The following is a 17,815-nucleotide window of genomic DNA, read 5'->3' as shown; positions in this document are numbered from 1 at the left end:
AAATAAAGGGCTGGAGAAGGGGGAAGAACGGGAAGGGGTTGGAGCACCAGACAGAGATGACAGGTAGGTAAGGAAAGATGGTATGAGAGGGAAACAAGAAAGGGGAATGGTGATGGAGAGGGGGTGTGCAATTACCAGAAGTTCAAGAAATCCATCTTCATGTCATCAGGTTGGAGGCTACCCAGACAGAATACAAGGTGTTGCTCCTCCAACCTGAATGTGGCCTTATGCTGGCAGTAGAGGCGGCCGGCATGTCGGAATGGTAATGGGAAGTAGAATTGAAATGGGTGGCCACTGGGAATTCTCACTTTATATGGTGGACAGAGAGAAGGTTCTTGGTCTCAGCAACATACAGGTGGCTCAGTTACATGGATTAATTAACCAAATTCAGATAATCTTGGATTATCCTAGTTTGAAATACTGAGCCACAACTCAGTTAAGCAAAGTACAGAACAAACAAAAAAGAAATTACTAATTAGTAACAAGATGAGACAAAAGTAGCATTGTTTGATACTCAGAGCAAGGAGAGTCAGTCCTACAACAGAGAAACTGAGCCTTCAATCCACCACATCCGTGCCAACCGTCACAATACTCATTATACCAATTCCATTTTCCAACACTTGACCTGTAGCCTTCTATGCCTTTGGTGACTCAAGTGCTCTTTGGATAAAAAAACGTAATGAGTGTCTCTGCTACTGCCACACTCCCTGGCAGCACATTTCAGATTCTAGCCCCACAATCGGTTAAAAGGTTTCTTCCTCAACCTCTTCAAGCCTGCTACCCATTAAGCCTACTCCCTCTGGCTTTAGCTATTCTGTTATGTTCCTCTATTCCCCCCCCCCCAACGCCCCACCACCCTTGCAAATTTGAATCCATGTTGTCCTGGAAATCATGGGCTCCAACCTTTTGGTATACTCACTCATGTTGGAACTTGTCTAAAACCTTACCAAAGTCTATGTAAACTATGCCAGGTGCAGTACCCTATCAACACACTATCAAATTTGTCAAACAAATAAATTTCCATTGCACAGAGCCATGCTATGTTGGATCATTTCTTGCCTTTCCAACTATAGACTAATTTTATTCCTTAATAACTTTTCTACAACCATTATTATACTCAATTTCCTGTGATAACCAGGCTTATCTGTGCAGCTATTCTTAAACAAATGTACATCTTCTGTCCTCCAAATATCTGATATATCATCTGTGGCCACTGAAGGTTTAAAATTTCTGCCAGATCCCTGACAATCTCTTCCCTTATTTCCCAGAGCTGGGTTACATCTCATTAGGCCATGGGGATTTGTCCACTTTTGTCTTCCTCCTTTTTTAATGTTCTCCTCTCCCTGAATTCTCCAACTACAGTGTCCTTTCCCTTACTGTGTATAGACAATTAAAACCTTATCCAAAAACTGACTCCATGCGCAGCATACCCATGGGCCCCATTCTTTCCTTGGTTACTTCCTTCCCCTTAAACATATATCCAAACTGTTCTAAGACTAAGGAAATACACATTTATATTTTGAGTTTCCCCTTTTTAAATTTCCCCCCACCCAGTAACTCTTCGCCAATTTGGACCTCCCCTGAATTCAGCTGATATTTATATTTTTTTATTTTAGAGATACAGCATGGAAACAGATCCATCTGACCCAACAAGAAGGCATTGCCCAATTATACCCATGTGATCATTTAACCTAATAACCTAACATCTTTGGAACGTGGGAGGAAAACAGAGCATCCACAGGAAATCCACATGGTCATGGAGAGAACAAACTCCTGCCATTTGCTTTTGTGTTCTTTATACAACCCCGAATATAGCTTTAGCATCCAGAGTTCCTCGTGTTTGTTTCTTTGCCCCAACTTGCAGAAGTCCTAATGCTAAATTACTTTCGAATGACTTCAGTTTGTCATGTGGACTTATTTCAAGTTGCTGTGCCCAGTTTACTTATCTGAGGTATTCTGACTTGTCTCCATCCTTACTAAAGAAGGAAGAGGAGAATGTGAAAATAAAAGTATTTAAGCAACGGAAAATCAATTGCACAAAAAAAATCAAGCTGATACAATTTTATCAATAATTCAGTGCTTTCTGTGCATGAGGAAAATATATTCAACCTATCCCATCTTTAAAAATAATTGAAAGGTACAATAGCGTGACTGCTAATCTTTAATCTTACCAGTGCATATCTAACAGGAAAAGGTTATTGCCTCCAATAAGATTCAAACCCACACCACCAGCACAGAGGGAGACCAACATGACCTGTGATAAGACAGAGGAACAACGGAAGTGTCACACACAAAACGCTGGAGAACTCAGCAGGCTACTCAGCATTCTTGGAAATAAGTAAACAAGCTCGGAGTTTCAAGCCAAGATGATTCATCAGGACTGTTTTGATGCATTTCACAAAGTAAAAATAAACGTGTCATTGTATTGATGGGCACATTTTTTTAATATATATCTCATACTTTTGTCCAACAAACACATTTATTTGGGCCAAGACCCTTGCCTAGGTTTCAGAAACCACACATTACAGTTGAAACTGATGAAAGAGAGGGATTATTTAAACAATGCATATACAAACTGTACCCAGCATCGATAGAATTCCAAGTCAGAGAAAATTGACACACTAAAACCAGGAAGGACAATCAATAATCAAAATTCCTGATATAAATCATAAAATAAATTTTCTAAAATCCACTTTAATTTCAACATTTCAAAATGACAGTCCATGGAGTGAGTGCTGGCAATATGAAGCCTACCAAGGAAAAATAGGAGCAACAGTAGGCCATTTGGCTTTGCAAGCTTGCTTGATTCCCCATCTCAGTATTTTCCCCCCATTTCCTTCCCCATAAACCTTATTGCCTTTTGTCTGGAAATTGCTCCATCTCCTCCATAAATATATTCAGAGATTTAGTATCCACTACCTCCAGTGAGAGAATTGCATGGTTTAGATCTCTAAAGGAATTTCTCTTTATCTTAGTGATAAATATTTGTTTTATCCTGTACTCTGATGAGACTATGATCCTCTCCTAGATATCTTGACTAGGGTAACTACCCTCACTTTGTGGCTACCTGGCTCTGTCAGAATCATGTACATGTAAACAAGATCTTCTCTGATTCTTAAATTTAGTGGCGATATGCCTAGTTGACCAAATCACTCCACCAGTCTAGTGAATCTATGCAGCAAAACCTCAGGGATGTGCATAGTTTAGGTAAGGAGCCAAACATTCCAGAAACTGTCTCGCACCAAGGCATTTTTTAATAGCAAGGTATCATCTGTCCAGAATTCAAAACGTTTTACAATATTCAAAATCTTTTACAAAACATGTCAACTGTTGTCCTATGTCTTGCTGCACCTGAATGTTTGGTGGTAGATAAGGACACCCCATTTCTATGGTAATGTTTCCCAAACTGTCACCATTTACATAGTATTCTGCCTTCATGTTTATCCTTCTGAAGTGAATATTTATCCTGTGTTTATATTGTTTCTGTTGCCTTTTTGCCTGTTCACTTTGTTCTCTTTGTGCTTTCCTCGCAAGCATATTCACTAAACTTAAAAACATTGAATTTGGTTTTCGCATCCAAAGTATTAATACATATTGCTTAAAGCTGAGAAGTGAATTGATAGCTCAGGTACCACCACTGGTCACTGGAAAAGTCTCTTTCATTTTGTATCAATACATCCCCAGATTATATTCCCATCATCCATGGCAACGTTCTTTAATTTTGCAATGGTTATGCTGGATTTTATCAAAGCCTTCTGAAAATCCACATCTAATCTGTAAAGGAAACCAAACGTGCAAGTACTACAAACTCAGATATTTCTCCCATCCAGACATCGCAATAGCACTCAGCTGGTACCTGAGGTCCTTTTGGGTTAGTGTTGAATTCTTCTACCATGTCCATACGACACTTAGGAGTCACAGTACCATCCAGAGTAACATGGGTCAAGTTGATTTTATCCAAGTGGACTGCCACCACTTTTAGCATACTGGTCCACTGAGAAATGATTACACTGGAGGAGAATTGACTGACAATAGTTAAATGAATCAAAAATGCGAACTGTAACTATGAACGGGAAAGACTATTTTACAATGGACATTTTATAATCTTGGAAATGATGTTACATATTTTGTTGCCAGAGAAAAAAGCATGGAATTATAGTCAATCCTGTTTTACACAAAGACAGTTGAACAGATGTTCTTCTGTCCCTCACTTTGAGATACCTTTAAGTTCCTATTGGCAGTCTGAAGATTGAGACAGGATTCACCTGCAGTGAATTACATCGCCCTCTCTAAAGTTCGAATATCTCCGGATGCTTATTTAGAGCAAGATTCAAGATATTTTCCTTACAGGGGTTACGTTCTTTATTATCAGAAATACCCATTCTATTCACCATGCAGTGAACTTTGGGGTTGGGGGATGTGGGAGAGGGAAGTAGCAGTACCTTGCTTTTTCTCTAAGACAGCTTTTATAGTTTGTTAAGACTCACTTTTTAAAAGCTGGTCTTACATTCTTTGAAATTTAATGAAGAACCACAAGTAAATTCTGAAATGAGTAGACTCTCTTTGTGACAGGGTCCTGAATTATCCCTATGAACTGTGTTTTTGAAAAGGGAGAGAGAGTTGTTGTTCAACACCGGACATCTTGTTATTAAGGGAGAGAGAGAGAGACAAAGACTGCTCGGAGATGGTGTTATGGTTTCTCTGCAAGTTTGTTTTGAATATATGCTTGTGAGTTTTTGCAGAGAAAGAGCAACCAGCAACTCATGAGTCACCATGGTGACTGAGGGCGGTGTTATTTGATGGACGGCTGGTGTTCAGCATGCTGAGATAAATAGGAGGTCCGCTGATGGACCTACAGACACATGGTTTTGGACACTGAATGAGCTTTGTAGTGCCCACAGAAAAGGTGGGTTTTGGAGGATCGATCAGTGGCTCTTGCGGTGTGAAAAGGGTGTGACTAGTGGGGAGCTATTCGTGTGTCCAACCCTTGCCTGGGTTAGTAATTCCACCATAGAAGAACTGTCCCCTTTGTTATGGTCACAGTCGGTGACTTCCAACTGATTTCGGAGGACAACGGGACGATCGACAGCGTCAGCTTAGATGAAGGCTCAAGACTCTCTCTCTCTCCATCACTACTTGACTCAATACCACGAACTGAACTGAACCTCACTAAGTATCGTAAGACTGTATCCATTTACCCCTAGGCTTGAAGAAGCTTTCTTTTCCTATTTCTATATATAGTAGTTGAAGTGGCTACTGTAACACTGACAGGAGGTAAATGACAGAAGGGGAGTTGATAGGTGTGTGGGAGAGAATAAGTTGCACGTGTACAGGGAAACAAGAGGTGAAATGGAACTGATAAAAATTGCTCTGCTTGTAGATGGTCAAGGACCATTTCCTGTACTATAATAAAAAAAGCCTTCATTGTACCTAGAAAAAAAACACTTCCCTTCAGCTAAATGTTTTTCCAAAAACTAAAGCCTTCATAGAATTATACATACCTTTTCTGGGGTTCTGGGCTGCTTCTTATTACTTTTAATTCCTCTAGTAGGGCAGAGATCTGGCAATAAAAGAAACGGGTTGAAAAGTGAGGTTTTGGTTGTATCACTTCTATAGTTGAGAATCAGCTGAAAGGCGATAATAATGCAACAAAATTTCAATTTCTAAACCATGCATAGTTTAAGATTTCTATTTGTTATTAAAACAGATCATATGAATGGTTCCTCATATAAACTCCATGCCTTTGTACTTCATTTGTCGGTATAACCTTTATCCTTGCAGACGGAGTGCCATGCTCTAGAATTACTCTTACAGTCTTTATTTCTGTCCAATTCTTTGTTTATTTTCCCCTAAAACTCCTTTGGAAGTTCCAGTTTTCCCTGCAGCTTAAAATGTTTTGCTATGGCACAGCAGTAAATAGATCCAAGTTATTTTGTGATTCTTCTCTCCATTTTTCACAAATTTCTTTATCCTCTTTACCTTCAACAATATTCTCCTCCCTATTTAATTCTCAGTTCATCCATCACATATAACTATCTGTACTTTTATTTAAAATATATGAGTGTACATAAAAAGCTTAAGATCATTTATACAGTACTGGGTAGACAGAGCAAAGGACCTGCCTAACTTGAAGACTGATGAACATTCACAAAATCTTGTTTAACTTTCTTTCCTCAATACAATTCATCTCATCATCCAACCCATTTTAAAATAATTTGCTGTGGCAAACAGATTGACTTGATCGGCTAAATACCTGTGTTTTCAGGAGTTCAGTAAAGCACTTTGAGATACTTACTACACACTGATATGACAACCAATAACTGAATGAATTTAACATATATTACAAAATCCCGAAGTATTTCATCGAAGTATAATCTAGCCTTTCTTTTGTTTACGAACCCAGCAATTTGACATGGTAGAACCTGTAACTTCCCACCAAATCACACTCTTGAGAGGTAGAAACATATTATCATTCTTTTATAATGGTTGGGTCTAAATCCTGAAACACACTAACTAACAATAGCTTCATCAGAATGACAGAAGTAATTCAAGGTTGGGACACATCAGCACATTCTCATGGACAATAAATGCTCACTTTGCCAATGACACCTTCCACGTTGCATGTGATTTCATTAACAAAAGATCTGACTATACCTTGGTGCTCTCTCTGGTGCTCTCAAACAGGTTGGCTTTGAAGCTGGTTCCATTTAATTTCACAGTTGAATTGGTGCCAGAAGTTGTGGCCTCTAACAATGATAATGCATTCATCTGCTCCTCCAGTGAGAGGGTGATACCTTCAGATTCCATTTCAGTCTGACTGAGAGCCTACAGTGGAAGATAATCAATTTAAAAATAAATCCATAATAATTGGTTAAATATTTTCAAATTGTTTGTTGCAACTACAGATTTGCAATGGAACAGATAAACCAAATGCATCAATAGGCATCAAAATTGTTGTTTGGTGATCTCTGTCCTGCTGTGTGAACCTGAATGTTGGTTGAGGAAAATCCAATTTAATCCTTTATTTTCTAAAACTACAAAAAGGAAAAGTTTCATCTTGTTGCAAACCCAAATGGCATATTCATGTGATTATGGCTGATTGTGTTTTACACAAAAGGACTATTACCAAATGAGATAAAATCCTTGCATATCTTCCATTAGAGCTCTTCAACACTAATAACTTCCATGGTATTTATTTTAAGTGGCTTCCTCTATTTACATCCTTTACCAAGTTGCAAATTTTATTTGCAATTTAACCTCTAATATTTGTAATTTTAAAGGAGGATTTTGTTTAATGTTTTGTATTCTATGCGTGGTCAGTGCACCTGGGGTCAGTAATTTCTTACCGTCTTTAACAGAGATAGATGACAGCAACACTGCCGAAGCCTGAGCAGTGATGATAAGACATGGACAGTGCTCGAACTGGATGTGGCTTTTCCACCACTGACTGACTCATTACGAAACTCTTGACTAACTAAAAATAAGCAGAACACAAACGGAACATAGTTCATAACTTTTTATAAATATGTTTGCATATTATTTATAATTAAATTGCATGGTATTTCTGGGATTTGAAGAGGATGTCTGCACATAGACTAGACCTTGAACATAGTTTCTCTGTTAGGTTTGTCACATTAGTTCACCATCTACACAAACGGGTCTAACATACTATATGAAACTATATGCAATAAATCAAGTCTCACATCTATATGAAAAAATCACTAGCAGTGATAACGGGGAGATAACGATGCAAACAAAGACTGCATCTTTTAAAATGGGGTGAAATTAGCAATTTTAAGTATTGTAATCTGATGCCCGCACCAGCAGGAATGATTCCTTAAAGCTTCCAAGCAATATTTCATTATCCAGTAATGATTACTAGAAAAAAATCAAATAATCAAACAAAACTAAAACTTACAAAGTGGTAGATTAGGCACATAACTATTAGTGGCACACATTACTAATGAACATTCAGGACCTAAACAAACTGCATTCCAAGTAGAATTTTCTAACTTCTAACCCAGCTTAAAGATACTTCTCAAAAATAGATAGTTTACTAGAAGAATAATATTACTAGCTTAATAAAGACATCTACGTCTTCCAAATCTTGCAAATATTCTTCAAGTTGCAAAGGGGGAAGAAATCCAAAATCAAGTTCAAGTTTGTTGTCATTTGATTGTACATATATACAATCAAACAAAACAGTTACTCTGGACCACAATGCACTCATAAATCATATATCACACACAGCACATAAAACAAAATATTATAAATAATAAAATATAATACATGTGAAGTGCACTGCACAGGTAAATAGCTTAATGTCCTAGAGATGAGACTTAAGTGGTAGCAGGGTAATCATTAGTTTCACAGCCTGAGGAAAGAAGCTGTTACCCAGTTTGGCAATTCTAGTCCTGATGCTCCTGTATCCCTTCCCTGACAATAATGGGTCAAAGAGATAGTGGGATGGGTGGTAGGGATCCTGAACAATGGTTTAGGATCTTCATCTGCAACACTCCTGGTAAAAGTCACAATTAGGAGGAGGGAGACACCAGTGCTCCTCTTAATGGTTTTTGCTATCCTCTGTAGAGACTTGCAGACTGATACCTCACAGTTGCCGTACCACACGACGATGTAGCCAGACAGGACACTTGATGATACTTGTAGAAAGTTGTTAAGAGTGCGGGCGGAGAGCATCGCATGCCTCAATCTCCTCAGAAAGTGTGATTGCTGCTGTTCTTTCTTGACTAGTGAGGTGTTGTGGATCCAGGTTTGATTGTCCATTATGTGCCGAACAAGGAACTTTGTGCTCTTCACATGGCAGAGCCTTTGATATACAAAGCAGAGTGGTCAACCTGTGCCTTCCTGGTCCACAATCATCTCGTCTTGCCGATGTTGAGACTCGGGTTGCTGTTCTCACACCATCTGACAGGCCTCTCAACCTCCTCTCTGTATGCCGACTCATTATTGTTGCTGATGAGGCCAACCACTGTAGCATCGTCACAAATTTGATGATGCGGTTTGAGCTGATTCTGGCAATGCAGTCAAGGCAGCAGCATGAACAAAAGCGGGCTGAGCACTGAGCACACAGCACCGAGGAGCATCAGTGTTCAGCGTGATGAAGCTTGAGATGTTATGGCCAACTCAGACTGACTGAGGTCTTTCTGTGAAGGTCCAAGATCCAGATACAGAGAGGGTGTTGAGTCCCAGTGAGGACAGTTTATCCACCAGTCTCTGAGGGATGATAGCGTTAAGTGCCGAGCTGAAGTCGGTGAATGATATTTTGATGTATGAGGTATTGTTTTCTAGATGGGACAGCATGGAGTGGAGGGCTAAAGCTATGGCATCATTGGTGGACTGGTTTGAATGTTAGGTGAACTGGAAAGGGTCAAAAGTAGCTGGAAGGCTACATATAGAACAAATGTGGTATTTCATTACAGTTAAATGCAGTAAATGCAATATTGAGGACGGTGTTGGAAAATAGGCAGATGTAGCACATCTGAAGTAAATACAGAGAATTGTAGTGTAATGGAGTTGGTGGCCAGAGTGAAAGAGACACCGATAAGAAAGGTACATTTTTAAAGGGGTGTAGGGACTAAAATTAAGGCTATTATTTACATGTACGCTTTTGAAAATGACATGACTGCCAAAAATCCAGTTTGACTGAAAACCAAGATCCCAGGTTATTCAGTGTTGCTCCTTACAATTAAGCAAATGCCTGAAGAGGAGTACAATATGCAGCACTCATTCAGCAATCAATCTAGTATTTTTTTGAAGGGATGCAAATAGTTGACCTTTTAACGCTTCAGGTCCAAACATTTTTGTCACAACTCCACAGATGCAGTCTGACCTGCAGAGTGTCAGTATCATTTTCTGAAAACATGCAGATGTTCCTTTTATGCTCTACTTCTAAACAGACACAACCCCTCGATACTCGATTTGCTGTCAATTATTCACAAATGTCTATCTTTTAAAATTGGCTTTCTTACCTTTGCTGAAAGGGTTATCTACCTGGGAGGATGAAGCAGCTTTACGGTCTTTGCCCTCATGTCTCTTCAGATATGACTGCAAGGTTGACCTACATGAAGAAAAAGTATTGAAACATTTACACAAACAATCTGCATCTGAAAGTATGGTAGGGCATCGCTGCATTTTTCAAAGGCCTGAAATGGAGAACATTGTTAACTTTTATTTCATCATTTGGTCCTTGCACAGAAGCAGAATGTTTTTAAGTGAGACTAAAAAGAAAGTCTTTTAACTACTTCGCTGTTAAAATTACAGCATAGGAATAAAATATGACAGTTCAACATGTATTGTTTAAAAATGCACAGATCCTTTTTGTAAAAAAGTTAAAGTTGTAAATAAATAACAAATGCACACATTTACGTACATTGCCTTTTTCCAATTATAAAAAACTTCTAGATAAATATGCCAGAAAAATTTAGCAGCAGATGAGGCACCAGAGATAACCCAGAGGTTGCTAAGCATTATCTTGCATAATTGTACCATGCTTTTGATTTTACCCTGCTTGGATGACGTCTCTTTCTGGCAATCACATTTTTATCCAAAGAAAGCTTAATTAGCAGGTTCCACTAAATTTGGCTGACAATGGACAACATTATCCCAATAATAATGCAGTGAATAGTAGGAACAGCAGTGTATGCTGTTGAGCACACAACTCCTCAAACATACCTGGAGCGAGCATACAGGACAGAATAAACTGCCTCCTCATCCTCTGATAGTTTTAGTCGATGACTTCGATTAAATCTTTGAGGCAAGACAACCTGTAAGTAAATAATTTAAGGCCCATCAGGTTGAGAACTTTCAATTTATATTAATTATTATTTCTCATCAATCCTACTTGATGGTCTTGCACTATTTTTGCCACAACAAAGTTCAAAGATGAAGCTTTTCATACAATCCATTCTAATTTTGTATAGAGATACAGCAGTGTTCAGGGTCTTTTGGGCCCCCCTCCCCACCAACTACACCCATGTGACCAATTAACCTAACCCATACATCTTTGGACTGGAGGAAATTGGAGCACCTGGAGGAAATCCATGCAAGTCACTAGGAGAGTTTACAAAAAGTAGTGTAATCAAACCCTGGTTGCTGCACTGTGGTAGCATTATGATAGCTGCTACGCTAGCATGCCTCCCTTAATGACTTTGATGAGAGGATCCTGTGCACTGTAGGTCTGGCTTAGAGGTATAACAAGCAATATGGAAGGCTCACTGTATCACAAAGGAAATGGAATAGCAAAGTTTTCGTCCAACTTTATTGGGGATCTAAGAATCCACCTGGAATACCAAGTACACTTTTAGTTATTACAGGTGGAGAAAGAAATATGGTTGCAGCCACGTTAATTCCTGAGATAAAGGGACTGATGCATGAAGGACAGTTGAATAGTATAGGCCTGCATTTCATGGAGTTTTCAAAAATAGGAGGGGATTTTGCTGAATTACATAATTTTGAGATAGATTAACAAAGGTGGATGGTTCCCCCTAGTGGGGTATCTAAACCCAGGGGACATCTTCAGAATGAGGGGTCACCCATACAGAACAGACATGAATAACAGCTTCTTCCTTTAGGCGGTCATGACTCATTGACATTCTCTACCTCAGAGAGCTGAGGAGGCAAAAATTATTCAAGGCAAAGAGAGAGTCAAGGACAATCAGGGAAAGCACAGGAAAGCAATTGGATCAGCCACAATTTTACTCATGCTCCTGCTTCTTATGTGCTCTCAAAAGATGAAACTTCTCATTAAATTTCCACTTTCACTGAATTTTAAAGCACAAAGCTAAAACAGGTTGTTCCAAATTCACTGGTGAAAGCTTGTCAAATAAATGTTGCTAATTGTTACATCTAAACTGCAACACAAAAACTAGGGCTTAAGCCAAGTCCACAGATACTGTTGTCAGCTGTGCACTGACTTTGATGTTTGAAACAGCAAATCGGTGTTTAGCTGAGCTTTACTGGTCACATGTATATCAAAACATACAGTGAAATGTGTTGCTTGTGCCAAATCCAATCAGTGAGGAGGATTGTGCAAGTGTTGCAACACTTCTGGTGCCAACTTAGCACTCAATTCACTAACTTTAACCAAACATCATTGGACCTATCCATGCCAAATTAGTATAAACCCACCCGAACAATTCTAGCTCAGAAGGATATTGTAACCCCTTCGGTTCAAGTATAACCTATCTCTTCTGTACAGGTCATACCTTCCCCAGAGATTCCAATCATCATAAATCTGAACCCCTGCCCCCTGCACCAGTTCCTCAGCCACACATTTACCTGCCAATCATCCTTTTCTTACCCTCACTGGCACACGGAACAGAGATTACTACCCTGGAGGTCCTGTTTCTCAGCGTTCTACCTAGCTCCCTAAAATCTCTCTTCAGTACTTCCTCACCACATCTACCTACCTTATTGGTACTAATATGTATCAAGACTTCTGGTTGCTCAACTTTGCCCTTGAGAATGCCATGGACAAAATCCGAGACATCCCTCATCCTGGCACCAGGGAGACAACATACCATCCGGGTATCTCTATCGCGCCCACACGAACTTTGTCTCTACCCTTATCTATGTTGTTGCTGTTGAGTTCCATCGAGTCAACTCATGGCGAACCTATGGATAGTGTATTGTCCATCGGGTTTTCGTGGTATGATACAGAAGTAGATTGCCAGGCCTTTCTTCCGCACGGATATTGGTTCCGTTCCAATTCAAGTACAACCAGTCCCTCTTGTATGGGTCACCCCTTCCCCAGAAAAGATTCCAATGATCAAAGAGCTTGAAACCTTGTCCCTTCACCGTCTCCTCAGCCACTCATTCATCTGTTCTACCTACACGAGCTGTGGCAATGGGAGTAATCTGGAGATTACAACCCCTTCTCTGTAGCCTCTTTCCTAACTCTATACACTCACTGTCTCGGGCCTCTTCCCCATTTTTGCCTATGTCATTGGTGTCAATATGCACAATGACTTCTGGCTGTTTCCCCTCCCCCTTAAGAATAGTCTGCAGCTGCTCCAATCATGGACCTAGCACCCGAGAGGCAACACAACATCCTGGTGTTCATTCTGTGGCCACAGAATCTCCTTTCTGTTCCCCTATCGAGTCCCCTATAACTACTGCCCTGCCTGACTTTACCCTTCCCTGTCAAGCCTCTGGGCTGGCCACAGTGCCAGCAACCTGGCTGCTGCTGCCATGATCTAATGAATCATCCCCACCCACAGAATCCAAAGAGGTGGACTTGTTACTGAGGGGAATGGCCACAGGAGATCCCTGGACTAACTTGTTAATCTCCCTACCCCTCCTGGTCATCACCCACCTTCTGTCCGAAACCTGCACTCTGGGTGTGACCACCTCTTCAAAAGTCTCGTCCATAACATCTTCAGTTACCCAAATGATTCTGAGTTCATCCAACTCCAGCTCCTGCACCTTGACCCAATCAGTCAGGTGCTGAAGTTGATGTCATCAGGGAAACCGCCAGGTATCCAGAACTCCCACATCTGACAGGAGGAGCGTTTCATCCTAACTACTCTATACTAAAAAAGGAACATGCTTACCTCTTCTTAAAGCCTTCATATTCTATCACTGGCACACTCTGACAACAGCTGTTCTGCTTAAGCCTACCCTCTTCTTATTTCCAGCTGAGTTTGGGCCTCTGGTGCCCGCACTTTCTGGGCCTGCGCAGCTGAAAAAGACTGGCCTTGCTCAAATCTGCTCTTTTTATCCTCTCTCTCCCAACATTGGTGGGGCTTTTAGAGTTAGTTAAAAGATTAGCACAACATTGTGGGCAAAGGGCCTAAACTGTTCTATGTTCCAAAACTGGCAAGTCTGAGCAGCCAATATACCAGAGGCTTGCCACTGGAGTCAAGCTGGTCCTTATTTCTTCGCAATAGAAGGCTTTTGGTGATGATGTTGAGGCGCTCACCACCCTTCCTAGTCCCATTATCGACTTGATTCTTCCAAAGCTTAAAATCATCAAATGGGGAGCAGTGAAGGAATCTGAAAAAAGAGGGAAAGTTTAGAAAGATGAACAATTCTTCTTCTTCAACTGCATAGTTAGCTTCAATTAACAAGGCAAAAATGCATAACTTGGGGGTCATATTTTTTAAAAATGCTTAAAGGAAGAGAACATATTGAGAATTCGCCAGGATAAACTTGAAATAATCTAGTTACTAATGCAGATAATACAAATAAAGTTTGAAACAAATTCAAAAACAAAGTGTGAATGTTGCTCTGGCTTGTCATCTTACTTGAGCAAGGAGTACATATCCAGGAGGTTGTTTTGTATTGGTGTTCCTGTGATTGCCCAGCGACTTCCAGCTTTGAGTTTACATGCTGCCATTGATGTTTGAACTTGGGGGTTTTTAATGTTGTGAGCTTCATCCAGGATGATCCGAGACCAAGCTATCTTCAGTAGAGGTGAATGTGAGGATTTTGGTTTAACTGAAGACTGAAAACAGCATATCAGCTGAAATGATTTTTCAGTGGAACGCAGTTACATATAGAGGATCAACAAATTACTTACTTTCATTGAATTATCCCAAAAGAGTTTAGGATATGGAAGCAAATTTTAGTTATCTCCTTTACTAACATAGTTATAATACAGTCAATCCACCCTTCCTTAAAGTTGCTTAAAGTGTTATCTCACTAAAAATTCTACAGATGTTTAAATTTTAAAAAATTTCTGATGCCTATAAAGGGTATTCATCACCCCTCAGAAGTTTTCATATTTTATTGTTTTACAACATTCAATCACAGTAGATCTAATTTGGCTTTTTTTGACACTGATCAACAGAAAAAGTCTTTTTCATGCCAAAGTGAAAACAGATCTGTACAAAGTGATCTAAATTAACTGCAAATACAAAACACAAAATTATTGACTGCATAGGTATTCACCCCCTTCAAGTCAGTATTTAGTAGATGCACCTTCGGCAGCAATTGCAGCCTTGAGTCTGTGTGGATAGGTCTCTACTAGCTTTGCACATCTGGACACTGCAATTTTTCCCCATTCTTTTGTATAGAACTGCTCAAGATCTGTCAGGTTGCATGGGGATTGTGAGAAAACAGCTATTTTCAAGTCCAGCCACAAATTCTCAATTGGATTGAGGTCTAGGCTCTGACTTGGCCACTCCAGACATTAACATTGACATTAACATTGTTATTTTTAAGCCATTTCTGTGCAGCTTTGTCTTTATGCTTGGGTCACTGTCTTGCTGCAAAACAAAACTTCTCCCAAGTCCCTGTTCTCTTGTAGACTGCATCAGGTTTTCTTCCAGGATTTCCCTGTATTTTGCTGCATTCATTTTACCCTCTACCTTCACAAGCCTTCCAGGGCCTGCAGCAGTGAAGCATCCCCGCAGCATGATGCAGCCACCACTATACTTCACGGTAGGGATGACGTTTTTGATGATGCGCAATGTTTGGCTTACACCAAACTTAGTGTTTAGTCTGATGGCCAAAAAGCTCAGTTTTGATTTCATCAGACCATAGAACCTTCTTCCAGCTGAATTCAGAGTCTCCCACATGCCTTCTGGCAAACCCTAGCTGAGATTTCATGTGAGTTTTTTTTCCAACAGTGGCTTTCACTTTGCCACTTCCCCAAAAAGCTGTGATTGGTGAAGCACCCAAGCAACAGCTTTGTATGTCTCTTCCAGCTCACCCACTGCAGCTTGTAACTCCTCCAGAGTTGTCATAGGTCTCTTGGTGGCCTCCATCACTAATCCCCTTCTTGCACAGTCACTCAGCTTTTGAGGACAACCTGCTCAAGGCAGATTTACAGCTGTGCCATATTCTTTTCATTTCTTGATGATGGACAAAACTGTACTCCAAAGGATATTCAGAGATTTGGAAATATTCTTGTACCCATCTCCTGACTTGTGCTTTTCAATAACATTTTTGCGGAGTTGCTTGGAGTGTTCTTTTGCCTTCATGTGTAGTTTTTGCCAGGATACTGACTCACCAACAGTTGGACCTTCCAGATACAGGCGTATTTTTACTACAATCAAATGAAACACCTTGACTGCACACAGGTCTCCAAAAACAGATTTCTATTTAACTAATAATGTGACTTCTAAAACTAATCAACTGCACCAGTGATGATTTGGTGTATCATATTAAAGGGGGAGGGGGGGTGAATACTTAATGCAATCAGTTATTTTGTGTTTTGTATTTGTAATTAATTTGGATCACTTTGTAGAGATCTTTTTTCACTTTCGCAGTGTCAATAATAAAATCCAAGCAATGTTGTAAAACAGCAAAAAAATGAAAACTTCCGAGGGAGATGGGTGAATACTTTTTATAGGCTTTGTCTGTTAGTATGTGACTTTCCTAGTAAGAAGCAATAAGAGTGCACATAAAATTAGTTATCCATCAAGAAGATGGTTCTCTTCAAAGTTACCCATGGCATCATGAACCATAACGTTTAACTTACAGATGCCTCTTCATCTTTGGCTGTGCGTTTTTCTTTTTCATTCTTCACCAGGATCTCCTTTGCAACAAGACTATATGTCGTTATAACAACATCAAATTCTGAAAGCCTAAAGAAAAATTTCAATAGCTTGGATTATGATTAATAAAATAATGTCACAGCATTTGTTTCGTTTCTACTTTCCATATGTCCCTTAATGTCTACTTTCCCAAGCCAAGTGAGACATTCCTTCTAGATTGCTATTTCTTTCTACTGTCTTTATTGTTCAATTGATGGAGCAAAAAAAAGCCTTGGTGTTCTATGAAGCCACAGATACACTTTATTATTCATTCCCAGAAGTTGGGAATGAGAAAGCGGCAAGTAGCCTTGCCTAGTGCTTTCCTCAAAGAGCATTTATAGATTTTTGGGGTATTACCTACATTATACTACTGTGTAGCCTAATTTATATGCACAGATCAACACAACTGTGCATCTTCAACTTTACAAATCTAATTTTACACTAATGTTAATAAAATCATTTAGAATCAGTTTACCAATTATTTAGTTAATTTACTATACTAACACAGACTGATCTGTAATTGTACTTAACACAATTAATTGTAATTGGTTTATTACTGCCACATTTATTGAGATAACAGCGAAAAGCTTGAATTGCATATTATTCATTCAGATCAATTCATTACCTAGGGACTCGGAATTCATAATGATCATGAACAAATATATTATAGAAACGTTGACTAAGTGTTACACTAAAAACAGAGTTGAATGTACAATGCTGTCTAAAGTATTTTTACAACAGTAAATGCATTTAAGAATAGGGAGAAGAATGCCGCAGGTACTCACACCTTTGCTGATTTCTCTCTGTTTGAGCCATGGTACATGTATATACTTAGTTTATTCTTACAGACATGCCGCTCAATTTCCATTTTCCAATGGTGGATTAGAGATGCCGGACAAATAACGAGTGTTCCATTAGAGACAGCAAGAGGATTTTCTGTCGGAAAACAGATATTTAAATGAAATGCGAAATGTGATTGCAACATGACAAAAGAAATTGAAAATTCTTGGATTTGCAAGAAATCATATCAATGCCATGTTGCAATGGGGGAAAACTTCACTCTACAATTAATTATGGAATCTTTATGGGTAAATAGTACACAAACAAGAAAACAGCATTTCTAGAAATAAATAGTGAACATAGAATTGTTTATATTTTACAGTTTAAATAAAATACAAACCATTACAAACTATAAGCAGTAACAAACAAGAGATTCAACAAGAGATTCAAAATGTAGGTCAGGCAGCATCTGTGGAGGGGAAGAGAGTAACATTTAGGGCTGACACCTTTCGTCATATAGAATATGAGGTGTTGTT

At 39.3% G+C, this 17,815-nt stretch overlaps 1 protein-coding gene across 2 annotated transcripts in view; it reads right to left on the bottom strand.

Moving 5' to 3' along the window:
* The window catches only part of ttf2 (transcription termination factor, RNA polymerase II), a 76,593-nt gene that overhangs the window by 14,828 nt on the left and 43,950 nt on the right, over positions 1-17,815 (bottom strand). For both annotated transcript variants that reach the window (XM_059968359.1, XM_059968358.1), the window contains exons 11-21: positions 17,285-17,435; positions 16,445-16,550; positions 14,265-14,464; positions 13,860-14,013; positions 10,693-10,784; positions 9,990-10,078; positions 7,347-7,474; positions 6,655-6,825; positions 5,502-5,560; positions 3,857-4,010; positions 2,172-2,254 (exon numbers count right to left, since the gene is read on the bottom strand). In XM_059968359.1, the coding sequence (XP_059824342.1) occupies positions 2,172-2,254; positions 3,857-4,010; positions 5,502-5,560; positions 6,655-6,825; positions 7,347-7,474; positions 9,990-10,078; positions 10,693-10,784; positions 13,860-14,013; positions 14,265-14,464; positions 16,445-16,550; positions 17,285-17,435 (1,387 nt within the window). The remainder of the gene's footprint in view (positions 1-2,171; positions 2,255-3,856; positions 4,011-5,501; positions 5,561-6,654; positions 6,826-7,346; positions 7,475-9,989; positions 10,079-10,692; positions 10,785-13,859; positions 14,014-14,264; positions 14,465-16,444; positions 16,551-17,284; positions 17,436-17,815) is intronic.

Source organism: Hypanus sabinus, chromosome 4 (genome assembly GCF_030144855.1).
Source record: "Hypanus sabinus isolate sHypSab1 chromosome 4, sHypSab1.hap1, whole genome shotgun sequence".
Taxonomy (NCBI): Eukaryota; Metazoa; Chordata; class Chondrichthyes; order Myliobatiformes; family Dasyatidae; genus Hypanus; species Hypanus sabinus.
The sequence above is the reverse complement of the archived record's forward strand: the minus strand, read 5'-3'. Positions and strand labels throughout refer to the sequence as shown.